Below are 23,720 nucleotides of genomic sequence, written 5' to 3' on the forward strand. Positions count from 1 at the left end.
GGTGGAGGGCTAAGGCGCGCAGGGTGGAGGGCAAGGTGTGCGGGGTGGAGGGCAAGGTGCTGTGGGGTGGAGGGTAAGGCGCACGGGGTGGAGGGCTAAGGCGCGCGGGGTGGGGGGTAAGGCGCGCGGGGTGGAGGGTAAGGCGCGTAGGGTGGAGGGTAAGGCGTGCGGGGTGGAGGGTACAGCGTTTAACTTGACTGAGGGGTCCCAGCACATCCATAAGTCTTCAAACAGGTGCCTCATTTGAGACCCACACCGTGGGGTCTCCACCTGGCCTCGGGGATGGAGGGGAGCTGAGCGAAGGTGAGGACCTGTGCCCCACGCGACAGGTGCCCAGCCAAGGCCCTAGGAAGGACCTGCGTCTCCTGCCTGCCTGGGCCTGTACTAATTCCATTTCTAGGAATGCAGGTTTCTCTGACCTTCCAACCCAAACGGGTCACTCGGTTTAATGCCTGCGAGCTCAGGATCGGTGAGCCAAATATCCAGGATAAAAACAGAAAGATCATCAATGTTCACTGTGTGGAAATGCAGTTCCACCAACAAGGATTCCAGGAAAGAGGCCGGGCGGGGTGGCGAGAAGTCTGGCAGGGCCGGGTATGGTTCTACTCCTGAATACACTCAACCTGCTGTGTGAGCTTGGGCAGGTCACTTGCCCTCTCTGGGCCTCCCGCTTCCTCAGGTGTAACATGAGAGGGTGGCGAGATGCTCTTCTACCTTGAGTGGCCTAACGATGATCTGAGACTCTTTCTAGACACAGTAGTATTCAGAAGACCCAAGTCTCGTCACCTGAATTAAATGGTTTGTGTGTGACTTTTAAATTTTTTTTTTTTTTTTTTTTTTTGAGGCGGAGTCTTGCTCTGTCACCCGGGCTGGAGTGCGGTGGCCAGATCTCAGCTCACTGCAAGCTCCGCCTCCCGGGTTTACGCCATTCTCCTGCCTCAGCCTCCAGAGTAGCTGGGACTACAGGCGCCCGCCACCTCGCCCGGCTAGTTTTTTGTATTTTCAGTAGAGACAGGGTTTCACCGTGTTAGCCAGGATGGTCTCGATCTCCTGACCTCGTGATCCGCCCATCTCGGCCTCCCAAAGTGCTGGGATTACAGGCTTGAGCCACCGCGCCCGGCCGACTTTTAAATTTTTATTAGCCGTCCAGTTGGATTTGATGCCTTTGCAGACAGCCTATCCTAGCAAGTGAGTGGGAGGATACAAAGTTCCCCTTGAGGGAGGCTTTGAGGAAGTCCAGGCACCTGCGAGACCTCAGCCGCTGCTCCAGCCAGGGGGGGACATGCTTGGCCACCACGCAGCCTTCCAGAAATAAGGCTCATCGCGCCAGCTCCTCACGGTGGCCGGGCTGGACCTGGACAGAGCCAACGGGAGGGTGTCCTGGTCCAGGGTGGCCAGGAGGGGTTCTTTGTGGCCCTTTATTACAGTTTCTATCAAGCACAGACACCTTTCTATGAAGGACCTGGCGGGTGGATCTGCAGGGGGGCCAAGAGCCGGCTCTGAACTGGGTAGACCCAGCCACGGCTGCTCGAGGAAGCCCCCAGGCCTCTCCACATGGTCATTTCCTCAGTTCCAGGCTGGAGATAACAGCACAACTGCACACAGCGCTGCTGCGGAGACGCACAGAGCGTTTGCAAGGTGCTCAGGACTGCGCCCACCCAGAGAGCGCCAAGCAGAGTTAGTGGCCGGCATCACGGCGGCCTCCATTCCCATCCAGGCCAAATTCATTTAGCTATATTTTCAATTACAGATAGAGAATGGGAGTAGGCAGTGGGGGGAAGCACAAAGCTCCCTGATTAAAAATGTGTGAACAGGAAAAGGCAGAAAGGAAACGTCACAAGATAACCATGACTGATTTTTCTGCAAAGCCAGGCAGGGCCGCTTTCCCCTTTCTTTCTCCTTGTGTGCATTTCCCAGTATTCTATAATGAGCATTGCTTCTGTAATAGGAAAATAATAAAGCTTACATTATTTGTATCTGGTATTTTCTGATTTAAAAAGCAATGTATGTTCATCTTAGACAATTAGGCAAGTGGAAGAGGAATTAAAATCCTTCATCACCTCACTGCTCGGAGTGGCTGTGGCTAATTGTATGATAGAATCATCCGTTGTCTCTGCATATATGCATGTGCCATTGGCATGGTGGATCATTTTTAATTTAATATTACATTGTGAGCATTTTCTCATGTCACAGAGTATTTGTCTAAATTCAATTCTTACTGGCTCTGTAATATTCCACTGAGCCGTAATTCACTTAACCATTTCCCCAGCGTGTGCTCTCAGGAATTATTCAACAACATATTTCAAGGTATCGAGTCTGCTCCGAAGCACCTCATACTTCTTGATGGATTTTAAGTCAGTCTTCCTTTCTTTGAAACCAAAATCAAAGCAAGAAATAAAGAGAACTCTCTCTTTAGGGTTTACCCTCAATGTGCTGCCTTTGTAAAGGAGAATTTCTAAAAATCTTTTCTTTCCTCCAGATTCGTGCCAGACGGCTGGGGCTGTCTTTGGGCCTACCCACAGCTTCCTTTTGTTCGACGCACCTTCATGCGAATGGGGTCCGCCTACGCTCACATTTTAAGGTTTAAATTCAGGCCGGGGAAGGGACATCTTAAAGGCCCTTCCTTCCCCCCAAAGAATATAAAAGGAAACTGCAGGCTCTTTAGGGACCCCAATTCTTTGGAGGTTTCAACATGGGATGGGGAATTCCAGGGAGAACAAGTTAGGTCAGCTGAGGGCCGAGAGAATGATCTTGTCAGGAAGGTGAGGTGTGGCCCCCTTCACACCTAGGCCCCCCTCCTCCCCACAGAAGGAAAGAGGGGTGTGGCCTGCTTCACACCCAGGCCCCCTCCTCCCCCTCTGGGCCCAGCCGCCCTCCCCACAGATTGCAGCCCATACTCCTTGGACATCACAGCCAGCAGCACGGGAACAGAAAAAAAGGCTGGAAGGGACACACGTCCACCCGCTGTCAATGGCTAAATCAGGAGATGAGATCAAAGGTGGCTATAATTTACTGTAATTGTACTTATTTTCCTAATTTTCTATAATAAGATGTGCCGCTTTGATAATTAGACAGGGTGATGAAATGTAAATTAAAGGACACAAATAACACATTGGAAAAGATGAACCACCCAGTACGCAGACTCCCATATAGCCAGGTGACCACGGGGCCCCACAGCTGCCCACGTGGGGATGAGAAGGCTCCACTCTGCTTGTTCTGATCAAGAAAGGGCAGTTTGTGATGTGGGAGTCACTGGGCCGACTGACTCAGCCTGAGGGATGCTGCGTGGTGAGCAGTCACCGATAATCGTCAACATATTTAACTTCCTTGTTTAGTTTTCAACAGTGTTATTAAAACCATACAGCACACTGTGTCTTCAATAATTAATTCTGCTAATCTCGTCTGTGAAACAGACTCAGCATTGACTGAATAATCAAAACCAAAACCGCACAGGCACTTACAGAGGGTGGTGGGTGCAAATCAGCTCACACGCGTGTACATGCACGTGTGCACGCACGCACGTACACATTCTGAGTGTGCTCTACTTCCTCACACCTACGCCCTCCACACAGCTTAGCCACAGATTGGATTTGTCACCAGCTCGCTATTTCCAGGCGGAATCTAATTTGACTCCACAGCTGTGCCTGCACACATTGCAAGCGCGTTTGCTCACCACCTCCCTTCTCGGTGCGTGAACACTAAAAATACACACCACGTACCCTGCCTCTTCGCTTCCAACCCTGGGGATGTAAGCGATGGCCTGGAGCCCGGCCCAGCCCCCCTCACGGCTCAGCACGCAGGCCTGACTTCGGTAATTAATCAGCACACCCTAATAAAGAGCTAATATTCCTACTCGTGCAATCACCACTCGTTGATTAAAACACATGATGCTAAGGGTGTCCAAACGCAAGAAGGACCCAGCAGTCAAGCTGGAGACCAAACAGGTCTTCATCAACAGAGCCAGAATGAGTCAGTGCAGGCCAACAACCCCAGAGAGCCTGGGCCCACAGCCCCTATCCGCAGGGAGGAGTTGGGGAGAGTATGCAGGGAGGAGGTGGGCAGGGCTACTCACCGGGGGTCCGTCAGCACCGGGCATTCCTGGAAGGCCTGGTTTACCCAAGGGACCCTAGAACAAACCAGAGACTCCGTGAGGCTCCGTGCGCCTCCCTAGGCTCACCCGACCTCTCTGTAGACCCCCAAGGTTATTTTTCAACATTTCTGCCCACACAGCATTTGCTGAGAAGTGTGGTCAGAGGCACTGTGTCCCCGGTTGTGAGGCATGTAGCCACGGTAGCGCCCAGGGGGCAGCTCCACCGTTCTGAGCACCTTCAGGTTTTGCTGTAGGAACAGAATCAGCCCACCAAGTGCCCCCATTCTTCTCCACATCCACCTGCTGCATGCTGGGGCCCAGGAGGGCATCATCCGGCCTCCGCTGCTCTTACAGTGCTACGCCTTCTTCGAGCGCTCCCACCACCCTGTCCTCCCGGGTCTGTTCACACAAACACCCCAGGGCGGGGCAGGCCATCCCGCCGTGTAAGGCCCACAGCCTCAGCATCCCATAAACACCAGCTCCTGGAAGGTCCCAGGCCCGGCAGCAGCCCGGCCCTCTGTGTTTCTCAGACCCCCCGGGGATTGTCATGCACTCAGAACCACCGCCTTGGAGGTGTTTATGCTGGTGGCAACCAAGGCGCTTTGAGCTACCTGAACTATCTTGTGCCTGGTTAAACGACAAGCTCTAGAAGGGCAAGTGCTTCCAGCTCTCGTTCCAGGGCCTAGGACACAGTAGGCTCTGGAGATACAGTCAGGTTGCCAAATTTAGTGAAACTAAACTAAACCAAAATCAACAACAACAAAACAAGATGCCCAGTTAAATTTGCATTTCAGATACACAATAGTTCAAATTTAACTGCATGGCCTGTATTTTTGTTCCTTGCTAAATCCAGCAACCCCTGTACATACTAGAGAATGAATGAGTGAATAAATGTATGAATCAGTGAGACACGGATCCAAGATTCTCCTCATGCTTCTGGCCCAGTTCTTGGCACTCTGAGCTTTGGCGTCTCTTGGGAACACCAAGATATACATTGAGAGCTGGTGGATACCAGGGGTCCTCTCGGGGCGGGCCAGGGAGTTCAACTGCAGGTGGGCGGTGGCCCGCAACACAGCCCAGGCCCACCTACCTTTTCTCCTGGAGGACCAATTGCACCCTGGGGACCTGGAAGACCCTAGGAGGGAGAAAGAGCCAAAAAGGGAAGGTGAGGGCACTGACTGACTCAGAACCCTGCCCTGCCATCTGCCCATCTTCTCATTGATGTCTCCTTCATCCAGGCACCAACCCAGGTCCTAGCCTTCCTCCAGATAAGAGGAGGGGCTGCAACTTGGAGGGGACAGAGCTCGCCACTCCCTCTCAGGGCTCAGGGCTGAAGACACGTGCCTCCCACGGCCAGATCCCCATGAGCTGCCTCTCCCGGGCTCACTTACCTGGGCACCTGGATTACCCTGCTGTCCCGGGGGTCCAGGCTCTCCCTGGGGACCCTATAGGAGACAAAAGCAAAGGCACTGAAGGGGGCTCTGGGAACTGGACCCCCTTCCCTGGGTGTCGTGTGCCCCCTCACTGGCCTCCCATCCTTTCAAACTGCTCCCCACTGCCTGATGCCAGGGGGAAAGGAAAGGCGGCCAGGTCCCACCACAGAGATCAGCACCAGGACCAGGCACCTCTGAGGCTGTGGAGGTTGACTCTGATGGAGTGAGCACTAACTCGTTTATGCAAATACACCCAGACATCCGTCCAGGAAGGAACACATGAGAGGAATGGACCAGAAATGATTTATCGGGCAGAAAACTCCCAAGTCACCCCGTCATGCTAAAGTCTCCGGGTGCCACTCGCCACTGGAGGGTGGGCGCCACAGAAGAGGGTCTGCAACCTGCCCTTCACGTTCCCAGCTGAGGTGGACAGCGATGGACCTCCCTAGCGGGGCAAGGAGTGTGCCCAGGGAAAATGCCCCTGAAGCCAGGCCACGGGACCCCAGGGACTTACCACATTTCCTTTCGGCCCCGGCTGGCCGTCCATACCCGTTACACCCTGCGTGCGATTTTAAGAAGAAAAATATGTAACTGAATGCGAAATAACTCACAGTACTCAAAAGGAAAATCCCACTCAACTCAGCTCAGATGCCCGTCCTACAAAGAATCAGAAGATGGATGCTGTCTGGGGAAGGGAAAGATCTGACTCCAAATCCCTTCCCAGAGGTCCACTGGTCAGTCCCGGTAACCCTCAGCTAAAGGTTAACTGAGCTGCCAGGCCCCTGCATTCCACGGGGCAGGCCTCAGGTTCTAGAAAACCAGGTCACAAGGCTGGGAAGGCTGAAGCGGGCAGGCCTGGCCCTGGGGAAGCTGCCCACCAAGACACAGCCCCACTGGCATCAAGGGCTTCAGCCTCCTTCCAGAATGTTCACAGAAGCTGCTGGAAGTTCTTTCTAGCAGGGAAGAAACGTGACATCCTGGGTTTCTGCTTATAACTGAAATAGCATATGCTGTCTGCCAGGAGTAAGTGCAGCCGAGGTGAAGCGGAGCTGTGAGGCCGGCAGCCTCGGGCCTCCACCTGCGAGGCCACACCTGTTGGGACCGTGTCTACAGCGTCTGAACGTCAGTGTCCCACTCACGCCTCACACTGGCAGCAGGCAGGTGTCAGAGGGGCCAGCACAGACTTTCTGTCCCTGTGCCCAAGTGGCCACCGGCTGGGAGGTGGGGTCTCAAAGGCCAAGATGGGGGCAGACAAGCAGAGTGGCGATAGGACTTACGGGAGGTCCGGGAGGACCTGGAGGCCCCTTCGGCCCAAGCAGGCCACGTGGCCCCTGTAAGAGGAAAGGGACAATAAAGGGAAAATAGGTTTTAAACTCAGGCAGAAATCGTAGCCCACCTCTCTGTCCCCTATGCCCGCTTGGCCCTGACTCCACCCAGAACCCCAGTTGGTGACTCAGGCCTCCTGGCCTCCCCGCAGCGAGGTCCAGACTCCCTCCCAGCCTGCTGTGCCGCCTCCCTCCACCCCACCCTGGTGCTGGGAACCAAGGGCAGGTGTCTGGAATTGCTGGGAACTCAGAGAGGACACCATGGGGCACCCTCAGGGAAAGGAGGGTTTTCAAGCTGACCCGGCTTCTCTGACACTTGCTGGGGGCACAGACGCTCCCCCCAAGAATCACCACGCAATGACATTCCACCGCACGGAGCCCTTGCACCCCATCCTCATTATCAGCTCACTCTCGAATTCCCCTCCGCAGCGACATACGACTGTTTTTGTGATATCACAGGGTCCGAGGGTGCGGGCAGGAAGGCGTCAGGCGAAACTAGTCCCTGGTGGGAACCCCACGACTGAACGTGCGGAAGGAGGCATGGGGTACAGATCTTTTCCAGGACACTACTCTGGTCAAGAGTTGGCACGCCCTCCCTGGTGAGCCAGGGCTCGTGCAGAACAGTTCCCGCTTACCGCAGGTGGAGTGAGATTCCGGGAGCACTGCCTGCCACCCGCAGGGAATTACGGAGCCTTCACCCCAGGTACGTGGACTTCAAGTGCTCTTAATTTGGACAGAACCTTTTCAGATTCTGTAGAAGAGAGATCCTTCCCCCGCTCATTGCCTCTTAAATGCTTCCTTCGTTATTTTAATACCTAGTTATAGCAACGTTTCTTGGAAGCTAACAGCCCAGAAGATATTGCTTGGACGTGTGTTAAGGAGAGAGTGGAGCTGATGAATTCTCCTTAGAGGCTAATCAGACATCTGGGGTATAATTTAGTCCCAAATGAGTCTGCAGGCGCCGACCCCTGCCTCCTCTACGCAGTGCCTGCGATATTTCTCATCAATTAGCACCACCCGATGCACGCAGCCGGGCTGACTTGGCTACGAGAAAAGAGACGCTTTAAAGCAACAGCAAATGAATAGTAATGAATGTCCTCTCAGTCAGGACATTTGCTCTGGGCCTAAATATATGTCCGCTTAGGGAAGAGCTTTCCCATGCCCAGGACTGGGGCAGTCTGCTGGAGGGATCTGCCTCTGGAAGGGCGGCCACTGAAACAGGCCCAAGCTCAGGCTGACTCAGGTGTGTGAACCCCGCCCCTGCCACGATGCCCCTGATGCCACCGTGATGCCCTGGGACCCCGACAATTCACTCAAATCCCCCACAATGCCCTTGAACCCCCAGGCTGCCCCCTGACCCCCCACCATGCCCTCAGACCCCCCATAATGCCACTGAACCCCACCATGTTGACCCTAGACCCCCTACAATGCTCTCAGACCCCTCACAATGCCCTTGGGCCCCCTATGATGCCACTGAATCCCATCATATTGCCCCTAGACACCCCCACATGCTCTCGGACCCCCCACCATGCTCTCCAACCCCCCCCCACAGTACCCTTGTTCCCACCCATGCTGACCTCAGACCCTCCCAGTGATGCCCCTGGACCCCACCATGTTGTCCCTGGAACCCCCAATGCCCAATGCCCTCAGACACCCCACACTGACCCCAGACCCCACCATGATGCCCTCAGACCCTTCACAATGCCCATGGACCCCACATACTGCCCTCTGACTCCCCACAATGCCCCAGACCCCACCACACTGCCCCTGGACCCGCACGACAACCCTTGAGGGCCGTGCCTGCTCCTGTAGGCGGGTCAGACTTCCTCCTGGGGTTGCCAGCCAGCCTCGCCTGCGCCTCCTCTCTTTGGTTTCCCTGGGAAATGTCCAGGTCCGTCTGTTCTCAGGTCGAGCCCTCTCTCATCTAAGCTCCTGGCTGATCCCAGATCCTGCTCCAGCAGGAGCCTTGGACAAAGCCTTTCTCCACACTGAGCCCCCACCGTCCCACTCAGCCCACAGACTTACGGGCTCCCCAGGCAGCCCCCTGGGCCCGACTTCTCCGTCGTCACCCTGCAGAGGAAAAAAAAGGCAAGGTTAGAGGAACGAGCTGTTAGCCTGGACACCAGTTTCCCCTCAGTGGGGCACAAGGGTTCTCTGGCTTGGGGCTGCTTCACATATGCCAGGTTTACCAGCCCTGGTACCAGCCGGGAAGGCCTGGAATGTCCTCGCTCCCAGCAAGCTGCTAGGTGTGCAGACGCTGCAGGTGAGGCCTGCAGGTGAAGCTTGAAGGCTCTGAGATGCCGGCTCAGGAGCTCACATACCACAGCTCTCCAGAGGGAAAGGTTGGGCAGAAAGATCATCTAATTGAAAGGATTTGGTGACCTTCACGAATGACAGACTCTGGGGCAGAACATTAGGGGAGAATCACAAGATCCCCTGGGCCACCCTCTGGGGAACCAGGTGTCCCCCCAGGGGTCCTAAGCAGCTTGGAAAGTAAAGCAAGAAGAGGCTTCCTCCTGCTGCAGAAGGGAGTGCCTCCCAGGCTCCACCGCTTCACACCCATGGGCTGCCTGCAAATGCTGCCCCTCGCCAAAGCACCACTGCACCTTCCCGCCTGCCTCATGCATGCAAGCACGCATGCTCACACACAGCCTGCCTGCACATGCCTACACATACATGCACACACAGACCCTGTGTGTGCACGTGCATACACAGCTGTGCTCACACACTTGTGCACACACACCCATGCATGCACACGCATACACAGCCATACACACACGCCTGTCAACACACACATAGACCCTGTGCATGCACGTGCATACACACACGCTTGTCCATACACACACCACACACCCTGTGCATGCACGTGCATACACAGCCATACACACATGCTTATGCACACACACACACTATATGCCTGCACACACATACACAGCCATATGCACACTTGTAAACACACACACACCCTGTGCATGCACGTGCGTATGCAGCCATGCACACATGCTTGTCCACACACACACATGCACACACAGCCACGTCTGCATGCATGCACACAGATATATGCACATTCCCTGCACATACACGTGCACACAGCCACACATATGCACACACACACAGGTCCTCTCAATCAAGAAGCACTGACATCTAGAAGGGTCTCTCTCTCCTTCCTCATCTTACAGCAGACTGTGCTGAGGCCCAGACAGGAGCAGGTGCCCCGACCACGTCAGCCTGAAAGCTGGTGAGAGAGAAATGCCCCTGGAGCCGCTCCTCTTTCTCACCCTCCAGGGCTCCTTAAAGCCTTTCCCCTAAACACCCCTTACACACAAAGAAGGTGTCTGAGTGACTGCGGTGCCTGCAGGGAGGAGCTTAGAAACTCACAGCCTCGTACATCCCATGCCCCAGTCCCACTGTGCTGTGGCCTAGAGATCACACTTCACCTCCGCACACGAAGACGGCACAGCAGATACCAGACCCCAGCCTGTGCGCCCATGCTGGGGAACAGCTCCCTCCCACACTCCGGCCCCACTCTGGCCGCAGCCACTCGCTTCCCTACCTCCAGGCCCACAGAGGGTTATTCCAATCCCCCCGCCCTCCTCTGCTCCCCCAATCTCAGCTTTCTGCCACCCGCATGCCTCCAGCTAACTCGTCATCTGGACGAGATAAGCAGAGACACCGAGCTCAGTAAACTCTCTGGCCACCTTTCCTCCCGGTGGGGTTCAGGGCACCTGTCTCCTGCAGTGAGAGCTGACAGGTGGCCCCGGGCTCCGTCCACCGGCAGAACCAATAGAGTAACTAAACGTCCACCGGCAGGGCCAATAGAGTAACCAAACGTCCACCGGCAGGGCCAATAGAGTAACTAAACGTCCACCGGCAGAACCAATAGAGTAACTAAACGTCCACCAGCAGGGCCAATAGAGTAACTACACGTCCACCAGCAGGGCCAATAGAGTAACTAAACGTCCACCAGCAGGGCCAATAGAGTAACTAAACATTGCAGTCAGGGTCTCTCCCGTGCCCCGCAGCCTCTTGGCATCAGATCAATCGCTTTGCCCACTGGGAATCCTCCTCTGCCCTCTCCCAGCTGGCCCTCCACACGCAGCAGGCCGATCCCACACCATGGGCCTCTCTTCCGCGGTTTTCCTGCCCAAATCACTGAGGAGCAGGGCAGGCAGGAGCAGTCGGAGGGACGGCAGAATACCTACCCTCTCTCCGTCGTCTCCCGGAGGTCCTGGTGGGCCGGAAGGACCAGGGTCACCCTAGGAAAGGAAAGGGTCCACGTCAGCCTCTCCTGAGCAGGTCATGCAGGGCTTGTCCAAGGTCCGCACTCTGTTTTTCTCTACTTCTGACAGTAAGATTCCCAAGCTCCCAAAAGGTCCTTCCAAAATGGGGGAAGGTTCCTTAGGAGATCACGTGTGCCTCGGCTGAGCTAATGCAGGCTGCAGACTCTCACCTGAGTCTCGCCACGATGGCCTGAAGATAGGAGGGTGCTGGACTGAGCACCCTGCGGGACCAGGCAGGGCCACCCACGTGGGCAGCCTCAGGACACTAAGGCAAGGTCTGAGCTATCCTCGGCCCAAATCCTCCAGGTGGAGCAGCCTCACAGTCACACCCTCCCAGAGCGCCGCCTGCCTGCAGCCTCAGAGCGCGCACGCAGTGGGTGCTCAATATGTGCTCATCAGTCATGCAAAAGGGCTGGAGCTGAGTCAGGGACGGCCTTCGTGGCCGTGCTGTTTCCATGTGGTTGCTGGAGAACACAGATGCAGCAGCTTTGGATAAACGGCAACAGCCAAGCCCCTTCTCAAGGTATCATGGAGGGCAGCAGGCCATGCTTACGGGCACAACCAACAGAGCGGTCGGGTGTGGGTGAAAGTGTGGGTGCACGCGTGTGTGTGGGTGCATGTGTGTGAGTGCACGTGTGTGGGTGGAGTGTGCAGGGGTATGTGGGGTGTTTGCACATGTATGTGTGCACATGGGGGCATGGGGGCATATGTGCGTGTAGGTGTGCATGTGTGTGTGCATGTATGTGTGTGGGTATGTGTGTGCAGCATGCATGTGTGTGCATGTGGGGGTGTGGAGGTATGAGTGTGCATGTGTGGGGGTATGTGCATGTGTGGGGTGTGTGCACATGTGCATGTATGTGTGCATGTGGGTGTGAGTGTGGGTATGTGTGGCACCTGTGCACGTGTATGCATGTGTGTGGGTGGTGTGCACATGTGTATGTGTGTGGGGGTGGTGTGCATATGTGTATGCATGTGGAGGGGGTGTGGGTATGTATGCATGTGTACATGAGTGCGTGTGTGGGTGTGCGTGCATGTGTGTATGTGAGTGCACGTGTGTGGGTGGAGTGTGCAGGGGTATGTGTGGGGTGTGCACGTGTATGCCTGTGTGCATGTGGTGGGGTGGGGGTGCATATGTGTGTATAGGTGTGCATGTGTGTACACGTGTGTGTGCATGTACAATGTGTGTGGATGTGTACACGTGTATGCAGCGTGTGTGCATGTGTGGGTGTGGAGGTATAAGTGTGTATGTGTGGGTATGTGTGCATGTGTGGGGTGTGTGCACATGTGCGTGTATGTGTGCATGTGTGTGTCAGTGTGGGTATGTGTGGAGCCTGTGCACCTGTGTATGCATGTGTGTGCACATGTGTATGGGGGTGGTGTGCGTGTGTGTATGCATGTGTGGGTGTGCATGTGTGTGGGGGGGGTGTGTGTGCATGCATGTATGTGTGGGGTGTGTGGGTGTGTATGCATGTGGGTGGTGTGCATGTGTATGTGTGTCGGTGGTGTGGGTGTTTATGTGTGTGCGTGTGGGTGTGTGGGTGTGCGTGGGGGGCTGTGTATGCATGTATGGGTGTGTGTGCATGTGTGTATGCATATGGGGGTATGTGGATGGGTGTGTGTGTGTGTGCATGCGTGAGGGTGTGCACGCACATATGTGCCTGTATGTCCTTGATGTGCTAAAATATAAAGGAGCCATCAAAGAAATCTACTTCAAAGAAAGCAGGTCAGAGAAGGAACATCTGACAAGCTGTGAAAAGCCCTCGTGTCAGGCCCTCAAACGGGCTGAGAAAGCAGGGCGGGTGGCCAGGACGGGTCTTCCCCACCACGCCTCTTCAACAGGCGTGAGATTGTAGGCTTTCCATCATGTTGTTGTTGAAAGAAGACCACAGTCTATTGAGACAGATGAAAGAAGATTCAAGGGGCTTGGCTGTTGCCGTTTATCCAAAGCTACTGCATCTATGTTCTCCAACAACCACAAGGAAACGGCACAGCCAGGAAGACCCCCAGGTCCCCGCACTAGCTCGGGACTCACAGGACACACTTTCGAGTTCATCCATGCCCGTTAACAGGGAACAGGTAGAACACCTGTCAGTTTTTGGTGACCTGGTCTCACGGCCACTTGAGATTGTCCCCGCCCCCCTGGGACCACCACTTTAATATTGCAAAGTGTCCTTGGCCACCCCTGAAATGGCAGCTGCTTGGATTCCCTGAAATGTTCAAGGACTCCATTAAACAGATCTCTAAAAGGAAGGGCTCCTTCCCTGCCCCCTTCACGCCCCTCAGGTGGGTAGGCCCGTCTGGCTCACTTGTCACAAGCTGCAGATAGATAAGAGCTCCAGTTCCTTCGGGCTGGTCACCCATCAACAAAGACATCATTTGGGGGCTCACTGCCATTTGCTGACTCCCGTGAGGTTTGCATAGTGACTGTTGGAATGGCGGAGACCTGACCCCATAGGAAATCTGAGGCTGCCAGGAAGGAGAAGGACCTCCCAAGAGACACCTCTGCTGCCCATCATCATGCCCGTCTCTCACAGAGGAAATACTCACCCTGTGGCCCTTTTCACCCGGCAACCCAGCCAGGCCGTCGAAACCCCGGTCACCCTGCAAAAAGGACAGAAAGGCTACCTCAGAGGCCACCCTGCACACGCGGACAGCCCGTGATGTGATGGCCGCCCCGCCTTGGACCATGTTTCACGCAGCATCTATGCACCCTGAACCCCACTGGCCAGCCCTCTCCACATTGACCCCCGCGTTGCATCTACAATCCCAGCTTCTTCCCCTGCAAACACCAACACGGGCTGCAAACGGAGAGATTGCTTTCGTCCCCGAGTCCCATGCCGCAGGACCCGATGGATCCTTAGTCATGCGGTATTTTGGCGAACGCCGCAGTGTCCTGTGTGAGTGTTTGCTGCTGATCTCCCCCACCCCAGGGAGGCCCCAGGAGAGGGTCTCCGTGTGTCCGCTTGCGGCTGCATCCACAGTGCCAAAGGGCTGCCCACACGCAGGAGGTATGCATACCCATTGGTGGACGGGCCAGCACTGGCTACCCTCAGGTATCCTGGCTCTCTGGCCGACCCCTCTTCTGCATGCCCTGGACCCCGGGAACAGGGCCCTGTCTCATGGGTGTGCACACCAATGTGGGGTGATGTCAACAATGGGACATTTTAGGCTTTTGGTCATGTTGTTGAAAGAAGACCATGGTCTTTTGAGATACAGTCAACAAGACTGCGTTTCCTCCTGTCACCCCAGATCACCTCACGAGCTCGAGACTGACACGATGCACTTCAGAGTTCATCCACGCCCGTTAAGAGGGAACAGGTGTAGTTGAGCCCTGGCATTTTTTTGGTGACCCGGTCTTCAATCTCCAAATCACAGCTGCTGTCCCAAGGTGCACGCTTCATAGAAGGTCAGTATCTCCCCTGTCCCCCATGGCCTAGGACAAATGCTTCCAGGAGGTGAGGAGGAGGGGTGAGCCAAGACCGGGGGAATGCCCGCAGCAATGCTGGAGCAGAGGGGTAGATACACTGAGCACAGCAGTGGGCCGGCATGGGTGGCGACAGCAACAGCCGGCGCATGCCTGCTGCAGGCTCGTTCATGCCACACACACAGGCCTGCCTTTAGCCACAGGCAACATCTATTCACCTCCACAACACCCAGGAGCCCAACTGGATAAGACCTCCCGGCCCCTGGACTTGCCATAGGTCCCACCTGTGTCCCACATGTGGCCTCATCACCTGCACAGCCATGGATGGTTTTCATAGTTGGGATCCCACCCCCATCCCTGCTCACCACTGCTGGAAGGGAGCAAATATCTCCCTTATGGAAATGAACTGCAGCTGTCATACTCGCTGGTGAAATTCACCCACCAACCCTATCTTCATGTCAAATGCCAGTGACAGAGCCACCTGTCCTCATCATCACAGTCATCACATAACCAGCATTGTGGCTTCATCATCAACATGACCCCAGGGATGACAGTGACGCCGGGGCACCAGGAGGGTGCTGGGTGGCCTACCTTGGGGCCAGTTTGCCCAGGCATTCCTCTGGCTCCATCACTCCCAGCCCGACCCTGGAACAGAGGAGGCAAAACTGTCAATGCAAAGGAGCCCCCTGGTTCACTGAGACCCCCGAGCCATGGTTTTCCAGTAAACCAAGTTGAGAGGTCCACTGAAGCCACGCCCACCCCCAAGGTCACAGCCCGAGTGGCCAGGCTGCTGAGAGGACCGAGATCCGGGAGCCCAGGCGGGGGCTGTTCTGTGCTCCACACCAACAGATGGAACACACGGGGCTGGTCTTTCTGGCCCACATCATCCCAGACCGCCAAAGGGGGATCACGCCACTGCCCCTGGGCTTTAAGAAGTCACCATGATGTGGCAGAGGGGACCAGGCTGGGGGAGCTGCGTCAGTCTGGGGGACCATGAATTTAGGACTCAGGCGAGTGCAGGCCGCTGACATCACAGCACAGCTCCTTTCCACCATGTGCAGGTGAGAGGAAGCAGAGAAAGGATGCACCTGGTTTGTCTACTTGACTTAAGGAAGAGGCCCAGGCCCAAAGCGAGGCCCGGTCTCACTCAGACCGCACAGCGACATGAGGCAGCGTCTGCACGGTGAGCAGATGCCCCATTCCTGACGGCCAGCCATGGACACAGCCAAGGACAAGGTGCCCACCTGACTGGCCATGGGGCTGAAGAGGGGACCTAGACCTTCCGGGGCCCACTGTGCAAGCCCCACCTTCACCACAAGGAGAGCCCTGCAAAGGAACAGGGCCTCTATGAAACTCAGCCAAACCTCCACACCACCGAGGCCCCCCAGCCAGCGAGTACAGAGGTCCCCACCCTGCGCTTCCATTTTCCATGGGCTCCTCCTCATATGAGGCCCTCGCCCCCAACCCGCCACCAAGCAGAGAGATCTAGAGGGCGGCAGCTTTGGGTCTCAAAGCACCGGAGACAGACAAGGCGGCACCAGAGAACAGCAGAGAAGCAAGAAGAGAGAAATCCAAACAGACCCCAAGGAAGACAGTCTGTGCTTCTGTGCTCCCCCAAAAAGGCATCTCCCTGCGCAGCAAATGGAGGGGCCCACTGGGAGCCTCTTCTAAACTTCCAAACACTTTTGGAAGCCAAGGGAAATTTGTCAGAAAACTTCACGGGATTTCACAGCACGACCCAGCCCTGCAAAGCACCCAGATGCTTCTACAATCCACCAGCGAGTGTTCTTTGCAGGAAATGCTAGCAAAGAACTGAAGAGGCTGCTCAGACCACTTTGGAGTCAACCCCTCAGCTCCAAGCCCCTCTCTCGCCACCATCTTTTCTTCTGTGGCAGATCTTCTGGGCAGACTTAATGCCTTAAAACACATGCATATGCATGGCCCCGACACCACGTCACTCTGCAGCTGGCCATGTCGGACAGCATTTCCACGTCTCCTCTGTTTCCAGTGTTTAACTTCACCCTGACTAGGAAACCAGTTCTAGTGAAACTGGGTGGTAAGTATGGAGACACGCAAAAACAACTTAAGGAATGAAAACATTTTTCAGAATCAGATCCAAATAAATGGCCCAGTTATCTACTAAGAGTCAATTTCAGAGCTGCTAATCCTCCTGCAATTAGCCAGCCCAGGCCTCTCTATCTCATGCCCAGATCCCTGCATAGACCCTCGGACCTGCCAAACTGCAGCTTCTCGGGTCATTTCTACCCACTAACCACAGCTTGCTCCCCGAGTCAGGAGCATCCAGAACCACCAGGGAAGGGCCCATTTTTGCCTTGTTGACTCAGACTAAAGCAGTCAAGGGTGGCTTAGGTGGATAATATGCTGGGAAGAGGTCCACACTGAAACAAATCCAACCCTGAGCCAAATATTTCTATTGTTCACCAGAAATGTCCTCTGGTTGAAAAGATACACTTTCGAGAACACGATCTGGGCTCCCAGGGCCTGTCCCAGCCTGTCCGGGTGGTGGTCAGCACTCTGGAAATGTGGGTCCTCTTTTAGGAGCCAGGGTCATGTGCTAACAAACCAGTTCCATCCAAGAGAACCACACACCAGAGAGAAAATTCCAGGCGCCAAGACAGCAGGTGAGGTGCAGGAAGTGAGGTGCAGGAAGGCCCGCCCATGCCCCTGAGTCGGGCCATTTCTGGAGTCCCAACGCTGCCCACGATATATAAGACCCGCTGATAGTTTTGTCTTCTTCTTTTTTTTTTTTTTTTGAGACGGAGTGTCGCTCTGTCGCCCAGGCTGGAGTGCAGTGGCTGGATCTCAGCTCACTACAAGCTCCGCCTCCCAGGTTGACGCCATTCTCCTGCCTCAGCCTCCCGAGTAACTGGGACTACAGGCGCCCGCCACCTCACCCGGCTAGTTTTTTTTTTTTTTTTTTTTTTTTAGTAGAGACGGGGTTTCACCGTGTTAGCCAGAATGGTCTCGATCTCCTGACCTCATGATCCACCCGTCTCGGCCTCCCAAAGTGCTGGGATTACAGGCGTGAGCCACCGCACCCGGCCAGTTTTGTCTTAACATTTGCTCCCAAAGGGTCTGGGAAGTTTCTTGAATTAGAAATGTTTATTAAACTAAATGAAAGTGCCCAGGACAGAGGCCTGGTCTGCTGTGTCTGCGCCCAGGACACAGAGTGCTCCTCCTAGGCAGCTGGCTCAGAGGTGGCCTTGGGGACGGACACACCCATCACAAGAAGGGGAGCCATCTGGCTTCATGCAGCCCAGCCTGGCTGTCGGGGGCACCTGCACCCCAGATTGGGGCTCCTCCAGAGCCCACACCGCTGTCACTGAGCCACGCACATTCGCACCACTCACCCGTCTTCCGGGCTTCCCGGCTGGACCAGGCGGGCCTTGCACACCTCGAGGACCCTGCCAGGAGTAAGAGACAAAGGGTCAGTGGTGAGTCCGCCTTTCTCAGGAGAAGGAGCAACGCCTTGTCCCCGTGCTCATCGACCCCGCCAGTAGTGCCTGGCTGTCCAAGCCACCAACATGTGGGCACTTCGGGGACGGGGCACGGATCTGCTGCCCAGAGTGAAGGCCAGGGACAGAATAGAGCCGGCTCATTTCTGCCACAGGCGCCAGAGTTCATTGTGCTCCACCCTCAGCACTGCGTAAAGCAACGACAATTCCTACGAATTTCCTTGGAAACATGCAGCAGCTGGGGACCCTCCACGCTCGCCCTCACCGCCCCCGGAGAACGGGAGGCGCCCACCAGACAGCAAAGGCCAGGATCCCACGTACCTGAGGCCCCACGTCTCCCGGCTCGCCCTTCAAACCTCCACTCCCAGGGGGACCCTAGGGAGACACGGTGTGGGTTAAAGTCTGCTCAAGGTGGGGACTCGGGAACACAGGAAGGACTGCGGGTGGCAGGGGAGGAGGTGGGGGAGGGGACAGGGCTTCGGCCACGGTGCTCAGCACACAAAGCGCGACCTGCCTGCCTCGAACAGAACTGGGGAACAATGACTTTCCAGGAGCGGGGAAATGCAGTTGTTTGGATCTCTTCCTAATCGGGAATAAAATTCTACACACTGGGGCCAGCAAACACCACAGAGCTCCTGGAGACGTTTCTCTCTCCAAGGTGAACCTGACCGTGGTCCGTTACAGGCCAAAGCTTCCAGCAGCATGTGCACCTGCTACGAGCCCCTCAAGGCCAGATCCCCCGGATGTGGGAGGCCAGCCCTGAGTCAGGCCCTGTGTGGAGGGGACCGAGCCCAGACCCAGCAGCAGGCGGCAAAGCCAGGAGGGCCCCTGCGGTGTTGAACTCCTCTGTGTCCCTGCAAACCCACACTTCTCCCTGGAGGTCCCGGAACCCAGCCCCTGTGCCTGACACTGCCAGCTCCTGAGTGCCCCTGGGCACACGCTGTATGTTTTTTTATGAATCGAGGACCCCAGATGGGAGCTAAGTTGAGGCCACAGGGCGGGGGCTGGTGAGGCTGGAAATCCTGCGCTCTGCCCACACTAAGCTATCTTAGACTCTGGAACAGAGCTGTAAAGATCAATGGAGGCCCCTGGTCCACAAGGCAAAGCCACAGCCTGTGCGAGGGACTTCCCCAGGTCCCTGGCTGCAGCAGGACTCCATCCCTCCAAGGAGCCACTCCTCTGCTGACAGCTCATAGTGTGTTCTCTGCAGGGAGAGCCTGGAGCTCCAACGCAGGGGTGAGGAGGGGCCTCCTCCTCTGATTCCTGCCAGCTCCTTTCCATTCAGGATGGAGTTGGGGGCTGTTTCCCAGGGATCGCTGATGTCAGCTCTACCCCGCTAAACTCCCTCAAGTGACTTTGAGGCACCGTCACCCATCCCCACCCCCAACAACGAGGAGGCTGGAGCAGCACCAAGAGAGGCCCCTGGTCTCCCTAGCCACCCTCCTGGGAACAGGCACTGGACCGAGGGCTGCCCTGTGTCCACAGGACTCCAAGGCCACCTGCCACTGTCCGCCAAGGACACAGGCAGTGGGCCAGTCCCCACACCACGCCCAGCTCTCAGATTTGCCAATGACTTACCACAGGGCCGGGTCTCCCTGTGAGACCCATCGGGCCAGCTGGTCCCCTCAGTGCCAACTGCAAAGGAAAGTGAGATACGCTGAGACAGGGCCCCAGGAGCGGTGCCCCGGTTTGCTGGCACCTGAGCTGTGAGATGTGGCAGGAGGGAACAGGCAGACTGGACACAGAAGCGACAGGAGACTCTGGAAGAGGAGGTCTGATGACTCCCCAACAGCCCCCCAACTTCTGCGGGGCTCTCAGCATCCATGGGAGTGTCGTGGGACATGCAGAGGTGGAAGCTGGTGGGCCCCCATTGCCTCCCTTGGGAGATGGTCCCCATCCCTCCTTCCTGTCTCTGCAGCCCACACAGAGGGCCTGCTCCCAGCCCATCACCCTTGGCTAAGTCTGAAATAAGCCTCTTACTCTGGGCTGGGCGTGAGGAGTACATTTTACACCTGAGCTCAAGCTGAGTCATGACATATTTTATTTCACATGAGAGGTGCTTCAAGCACTCCCAGCCACTGGCAAAGTATTTGGGGAGGGTAGGAACCCAGCTGCCCCATCTGAATGTGGCCCCTACCTGCACCAGCGCAGGTCCCACCACTTTCCCACAGAGCCGCTTCTGCTGCTGCTAAGTGACTCTGTTTCCCTGGCAGATGCCATCTGCATTTTAGAAGATTTTGTTTAGCATTATAAAATCTTCTTATAGCCTATCGCCCGTTTGGTTTCAATTAACATACACAAGATAAAAGGCCAGCCAGGCAGGCCCAGGCCCATAAACCCAGTGGCAGGTAGCAGGGTTTGCTGCACACTGCCTTCCATCATTCAGGCAATTTGCTCCATGGTGACGACTCCGTGCTTACACTGTCCTGTAATTACCTAAGCACTCTGATCATTAACATCTACTCTGGCTGCTGTGGGAGCTACATAAATATTTCTCAAACAAGGGATTACTTAGCAGCTTTCTTGGGCTCTGCTGGAGGATTACCCGCCCACTCACCCGCCCCACGGGGCAGCGTTTACACCCATGGTGGGCAATCAGCAGGCCGGAGCCATGTCTGCAGAAAACACAGGCCACCGATGAGCTGCTTCACCATAGGAAATCAAGTGCTGCTCTGAGGACCCTGCTCCTTAGGACCCCCAAGGCTGACAGCGAGGGGCTCTGGGGCCCAAGGGCTATCTTCCAGAGGAGCCTAGCTCAGCCCAGCTCCAGCCCAGGCAGCCTCTTCCAGGAGCCACGTGGGTTTCCAGCTCCACTTCTGGATCCCAGCGGAGGGTCTAGCACAGAGGCAGAGGTCACCACTGGGTCAGAGGCGGAGGGGCCCAGAAGCCCCTTGTAAAGTTAGAACCCAGACCCTCAGCACGGACAAAGAACCCTGAAAAACTCCCCAAATAGTCCAGTAGTCTCGGGGTCCCTACTGGACGCTGACATGCTCTCGGGGTCCCTACTGGACACTGACTTGCTCTCGGGGTCCCTACTGGACACTGAGGACTGCACGCTCCCACAGCTCCTGACCCCAGCAAGCAGGTACCCTGAGGTCAAGACAGCTGCTTCCCTCCAAGCTGTGCTCTGAGCCTGACTCATTCACTCCTCTTGGCCCCTGGGGCTGGGCTCTGTCCCCTTCAGGCCCCTGGGAACCCAGCACTACTCACCCTGGCCTGCTGGAGAATGGCTTGCGCCTGGGACTCCTGGGCTGAGACCATGGGGCCTTTGGAGCCCGCATCACCACCACCTCCAAACCGGAACTGCAGGTGCAAGACAAGGGTCACTCTGGGAGCAGTGACGTGGTGCCCAGGCCAGACCGCAGGCTGAGATGGGGCCCACAGGCTTCTCCGGTGACAGCGCAGCCTCGGAGGGTCTGGTTTGGAGCCCACCTGCCCCAGCTGCCTCCCCACCTCCGACCGATGAGGGTACTTACGGGCAGCATGAGCATGGTTCCTGGAGGACCGGGCAGGCCATCGGCCCCAGGAAGGCCTGGGCGTCCAGGGGGGCCCTGCAGACAAGGGGTCAAGAGAGATGAGTCAGAGTGCAACCAGGCTGGGGCCAGGCTGCAGTGAGAATGAAGGCATCAGAGAAGCGGCCCACCCAGGAAACGCACGGGACACGCACAGAAGCTGCGAGATCCCATGGCAGGAATGTTTCAGAAACCCCAGCCTGGAGAAGGGAGGGGCGTGGCCATGGGCTTCAGAGGCCACGGATAAGAAGGGAGTGGGCTTTCAGAGGATCGGAAAGGCTTCAGAGGCTGGGGATAAGAAGGGAGGGAGGTCTGAGCTGGATCTAGAGGAATCCAGAGACCCAGCAGGCGTCCGCTGGGGCCTCAAGGCAGAGACAAGGAGCCTGGAGGTGAGGAGGCAGTGTCAGGCTCCTGTTGCTCCAGGAATGCCCCTTCCAGGTCTCCACAGCCAACAGGAAACAAGGACTCCGGGCTCACGGCCCAGTGCCTCCTGCACCTAGTGGGCGCTCGTCCTTAACGGCCTCCAAGCAACCCGTGTGTGCCTGCTCGGATGGAACTGAGGATGGAGCAGTCACTTACGTGGACAGACACGCAACACAGCAGAGCACGCACTCAGCCAGAGCAAATTCAAGAACCCATTTATATGCAAACAGCACAGTGCCCTTCACACGCCCGGCCAACCTGGCCTCTAACACAGGACCCACACAGACATCCCTAGGACTGGGTTCTCTAGACTAATTCCAGCCAGCTTCAGACCACTATATGCACGTAAAACCAGTAAGATGATTTATTTTCAAAATAATATTTGATCGCAAAGCTACTTCACAAAAGCAAGCAGATTCCCAGCCAGTCTAAAGTAGATGAGGCTTGTTTTGCATAGAGATGGGAGCTTAACCCCCTCTCCCCAGCGAGAAAAGCCTCCACCAACTACACTCCAGCATCGTGGATGGGTGTTGGCTCCCGTCTTCCAAATTAGGAACAGCTACACTGAGCGTGTGTGTTCACACCACCCGAGCAAGACACTCCCGGCCAGGAAACTCACGATGGATTCCCAATTCCCAGCCAGGAAGACCAAGAACCTAAGTGGTTCTTCTGGAACTGTCCAGGAGGCTGTGGAGCCATCTGGGCCTGAACCTAAACTTGCCTGCCTTTTCTTTACTGGTTGTTTTTTTATTGCAGAAGTAACTCCATTTCTTGTGAAATGTCTTCCGGTACAGATTTATAGAGTGAAAGAGAAAGATCCCTTTTCATCTCCGGATGTAACCAGCGCTCAAGTTCTATAAGTGCAAAGGCAAAGATGGAGACGCACATGGTGGACACACTAACACATTTGTCACGATGAGGCTGTGTGGCTTCGGAGTTTTCTTCCTTCCTTTCTTTTTTTTTTTTTTTTTTTGAGACGGAGTCTCACTCTGTTGCCCAGACTGGAGTGCAGTGGCACGATCTCAGCTCACTGCAACCTCTGCCTCCCAGGTTCAAGCAATTCTCTGCCTCAGCCTCCCGAGTAGCTGGGATTACAGGTGTCTACCACGAGGCCTGGCTAATTCTTGTATTTTTAGTAGAGATGGGGTTTCCCACCATCTTGGCCAGGCTGGTCTTGAACTCCTGACCTCGTGATCCACCCGCCTTGGGCTCCCAAAGCGTTGGGATTACAGGCGTGAGCCACTGCACCCAGCCTCTTTCTTTTTAATGGCACAGTCCCTAAATATTCTGCAATTTGCTCCTGAAAATCATGACCTATCTCTGTAGATCTCCTTGGCAACATCTGTTGCATCTCCCAGGCACAATGGACTCGTCGTTTATTGAAGCCGTCTCCCACCGATGCACGTTGGATTGGTTCCAGTTTGCATTATGACAAACACTGCCCGATAGACGTGCTAACATACTCCGCTGGGTAAGTCCCTCAAAGCAGTGCTGCTGGGTCAAAGAATGTCTATATGTGTATATTTCTTAATTGCTAATGGATACTGCCAAATTGCCCCCAACTGCCGTTTTGGAAAACACTCTCAGAAGACAAAAATCTTGTTTAAAAAAGAAAGATCCAGAACATGTGTGCCACCCAGGTTTTGTCATTGACCTCCAATCCTGACAGCCGCTTACAGCTGAGATTCCTGTGTCGGAATCAATTCCAAACCAAACCCTGCATTTAAAATTTGGAATCAGTGTCTCATAAGGATGAA

The 23,720-nt window shown here is 55.6% G+C and overlaps 1 protein-coding gene across 2 annotated transcripts in view; it reads right to left on the minus strand.

Annotated features, from left to right (window-relative positions):
* COL5A1 (collagen type V alpha 1 chain) overlaps nucleotides 1–23,720 on the minus strand; it is a 202,711-nt gene that overhangs the window by 74,360 nt on the left and 104,631 nt on the right. For both annotated transcript variants that reach the window (XM_023188991.3, XM_023188994.2), the window contains exons 12-25: nucleotides 21,505–21,579; nucleotides 21,239–21,331; nucleotides 19,607–19,663; nucleotides 18,350–18,403; nucleotides 17,924–17,977; nucleotides 15,144–15,197; nucleotides 13,676–13,729; nucleotides 11,051–11,104; nucleotides 8,874–8,918; nucleotides 6,801–6,854; nucleotides 6,038–6,082; nucleotides 5,482–5,535; nucleotides 5,181–5,225; nucleotides 4,073–4,126 (exon numbers count right to left, since the gene is read on the minus strand). In XM_023188991.3, the coding sequence (XP_023044759.1) occupies nucleotides 4,073–4,126; nucleotides 5,181–5,225; nucleotides 5,482–5,535; nucleotides 6,038–6,082; nucleotides 6,801–6,854; nucleotides 8,874–8,918; nucleotides 11,051–11,104; nucleotides 13,676–13,729; nucleotides 15,144–15,197; nucleotides 17,924–17,977; nucleotides 18,350–18,403; nucleotides 19,607–19,663; nucleotides 21,239–21,331; nucleotides 21,505–21,579 (792 nt within the window). The remainder of the gene's footprint in view (nucleotides 1–4,072; nucleotides 4,127–5,180; nucleotides 5,226–5,481; nucleotides 5,536–6,037; nucleotides 6,083–6,800; nucleotides 6,855–8,873; nucleotides 8,919–11,050; nucleotides 11,105–13,675; nucleotides 13,730–15,143; nucleotides 15,198–17,923; nucleotides 17,978–18,349; nucleotides 18,404–19,606; nucleotides 19,664–21,238; nucleotides 21,332–21,504; nucleotides 21,580–23,720) is intronic.

The sequence above is a fragment of the Piliocolobus tephrosceles genome, chromosome 14 (assembly GCF_002776525.5).
Source record: "Piliocolobus tephrosceles isolate RC106 chromosome 14, ASM277652v3, whole genome shotgun sequence".
NCBI classification, from domain to species: domain Eukaryota; kingdom Metazoa; phylum Chordata; class Mammalia; order Primates; family Cercopithecidae; genus Piliocolobus; species Piliocolobus tephrosceles.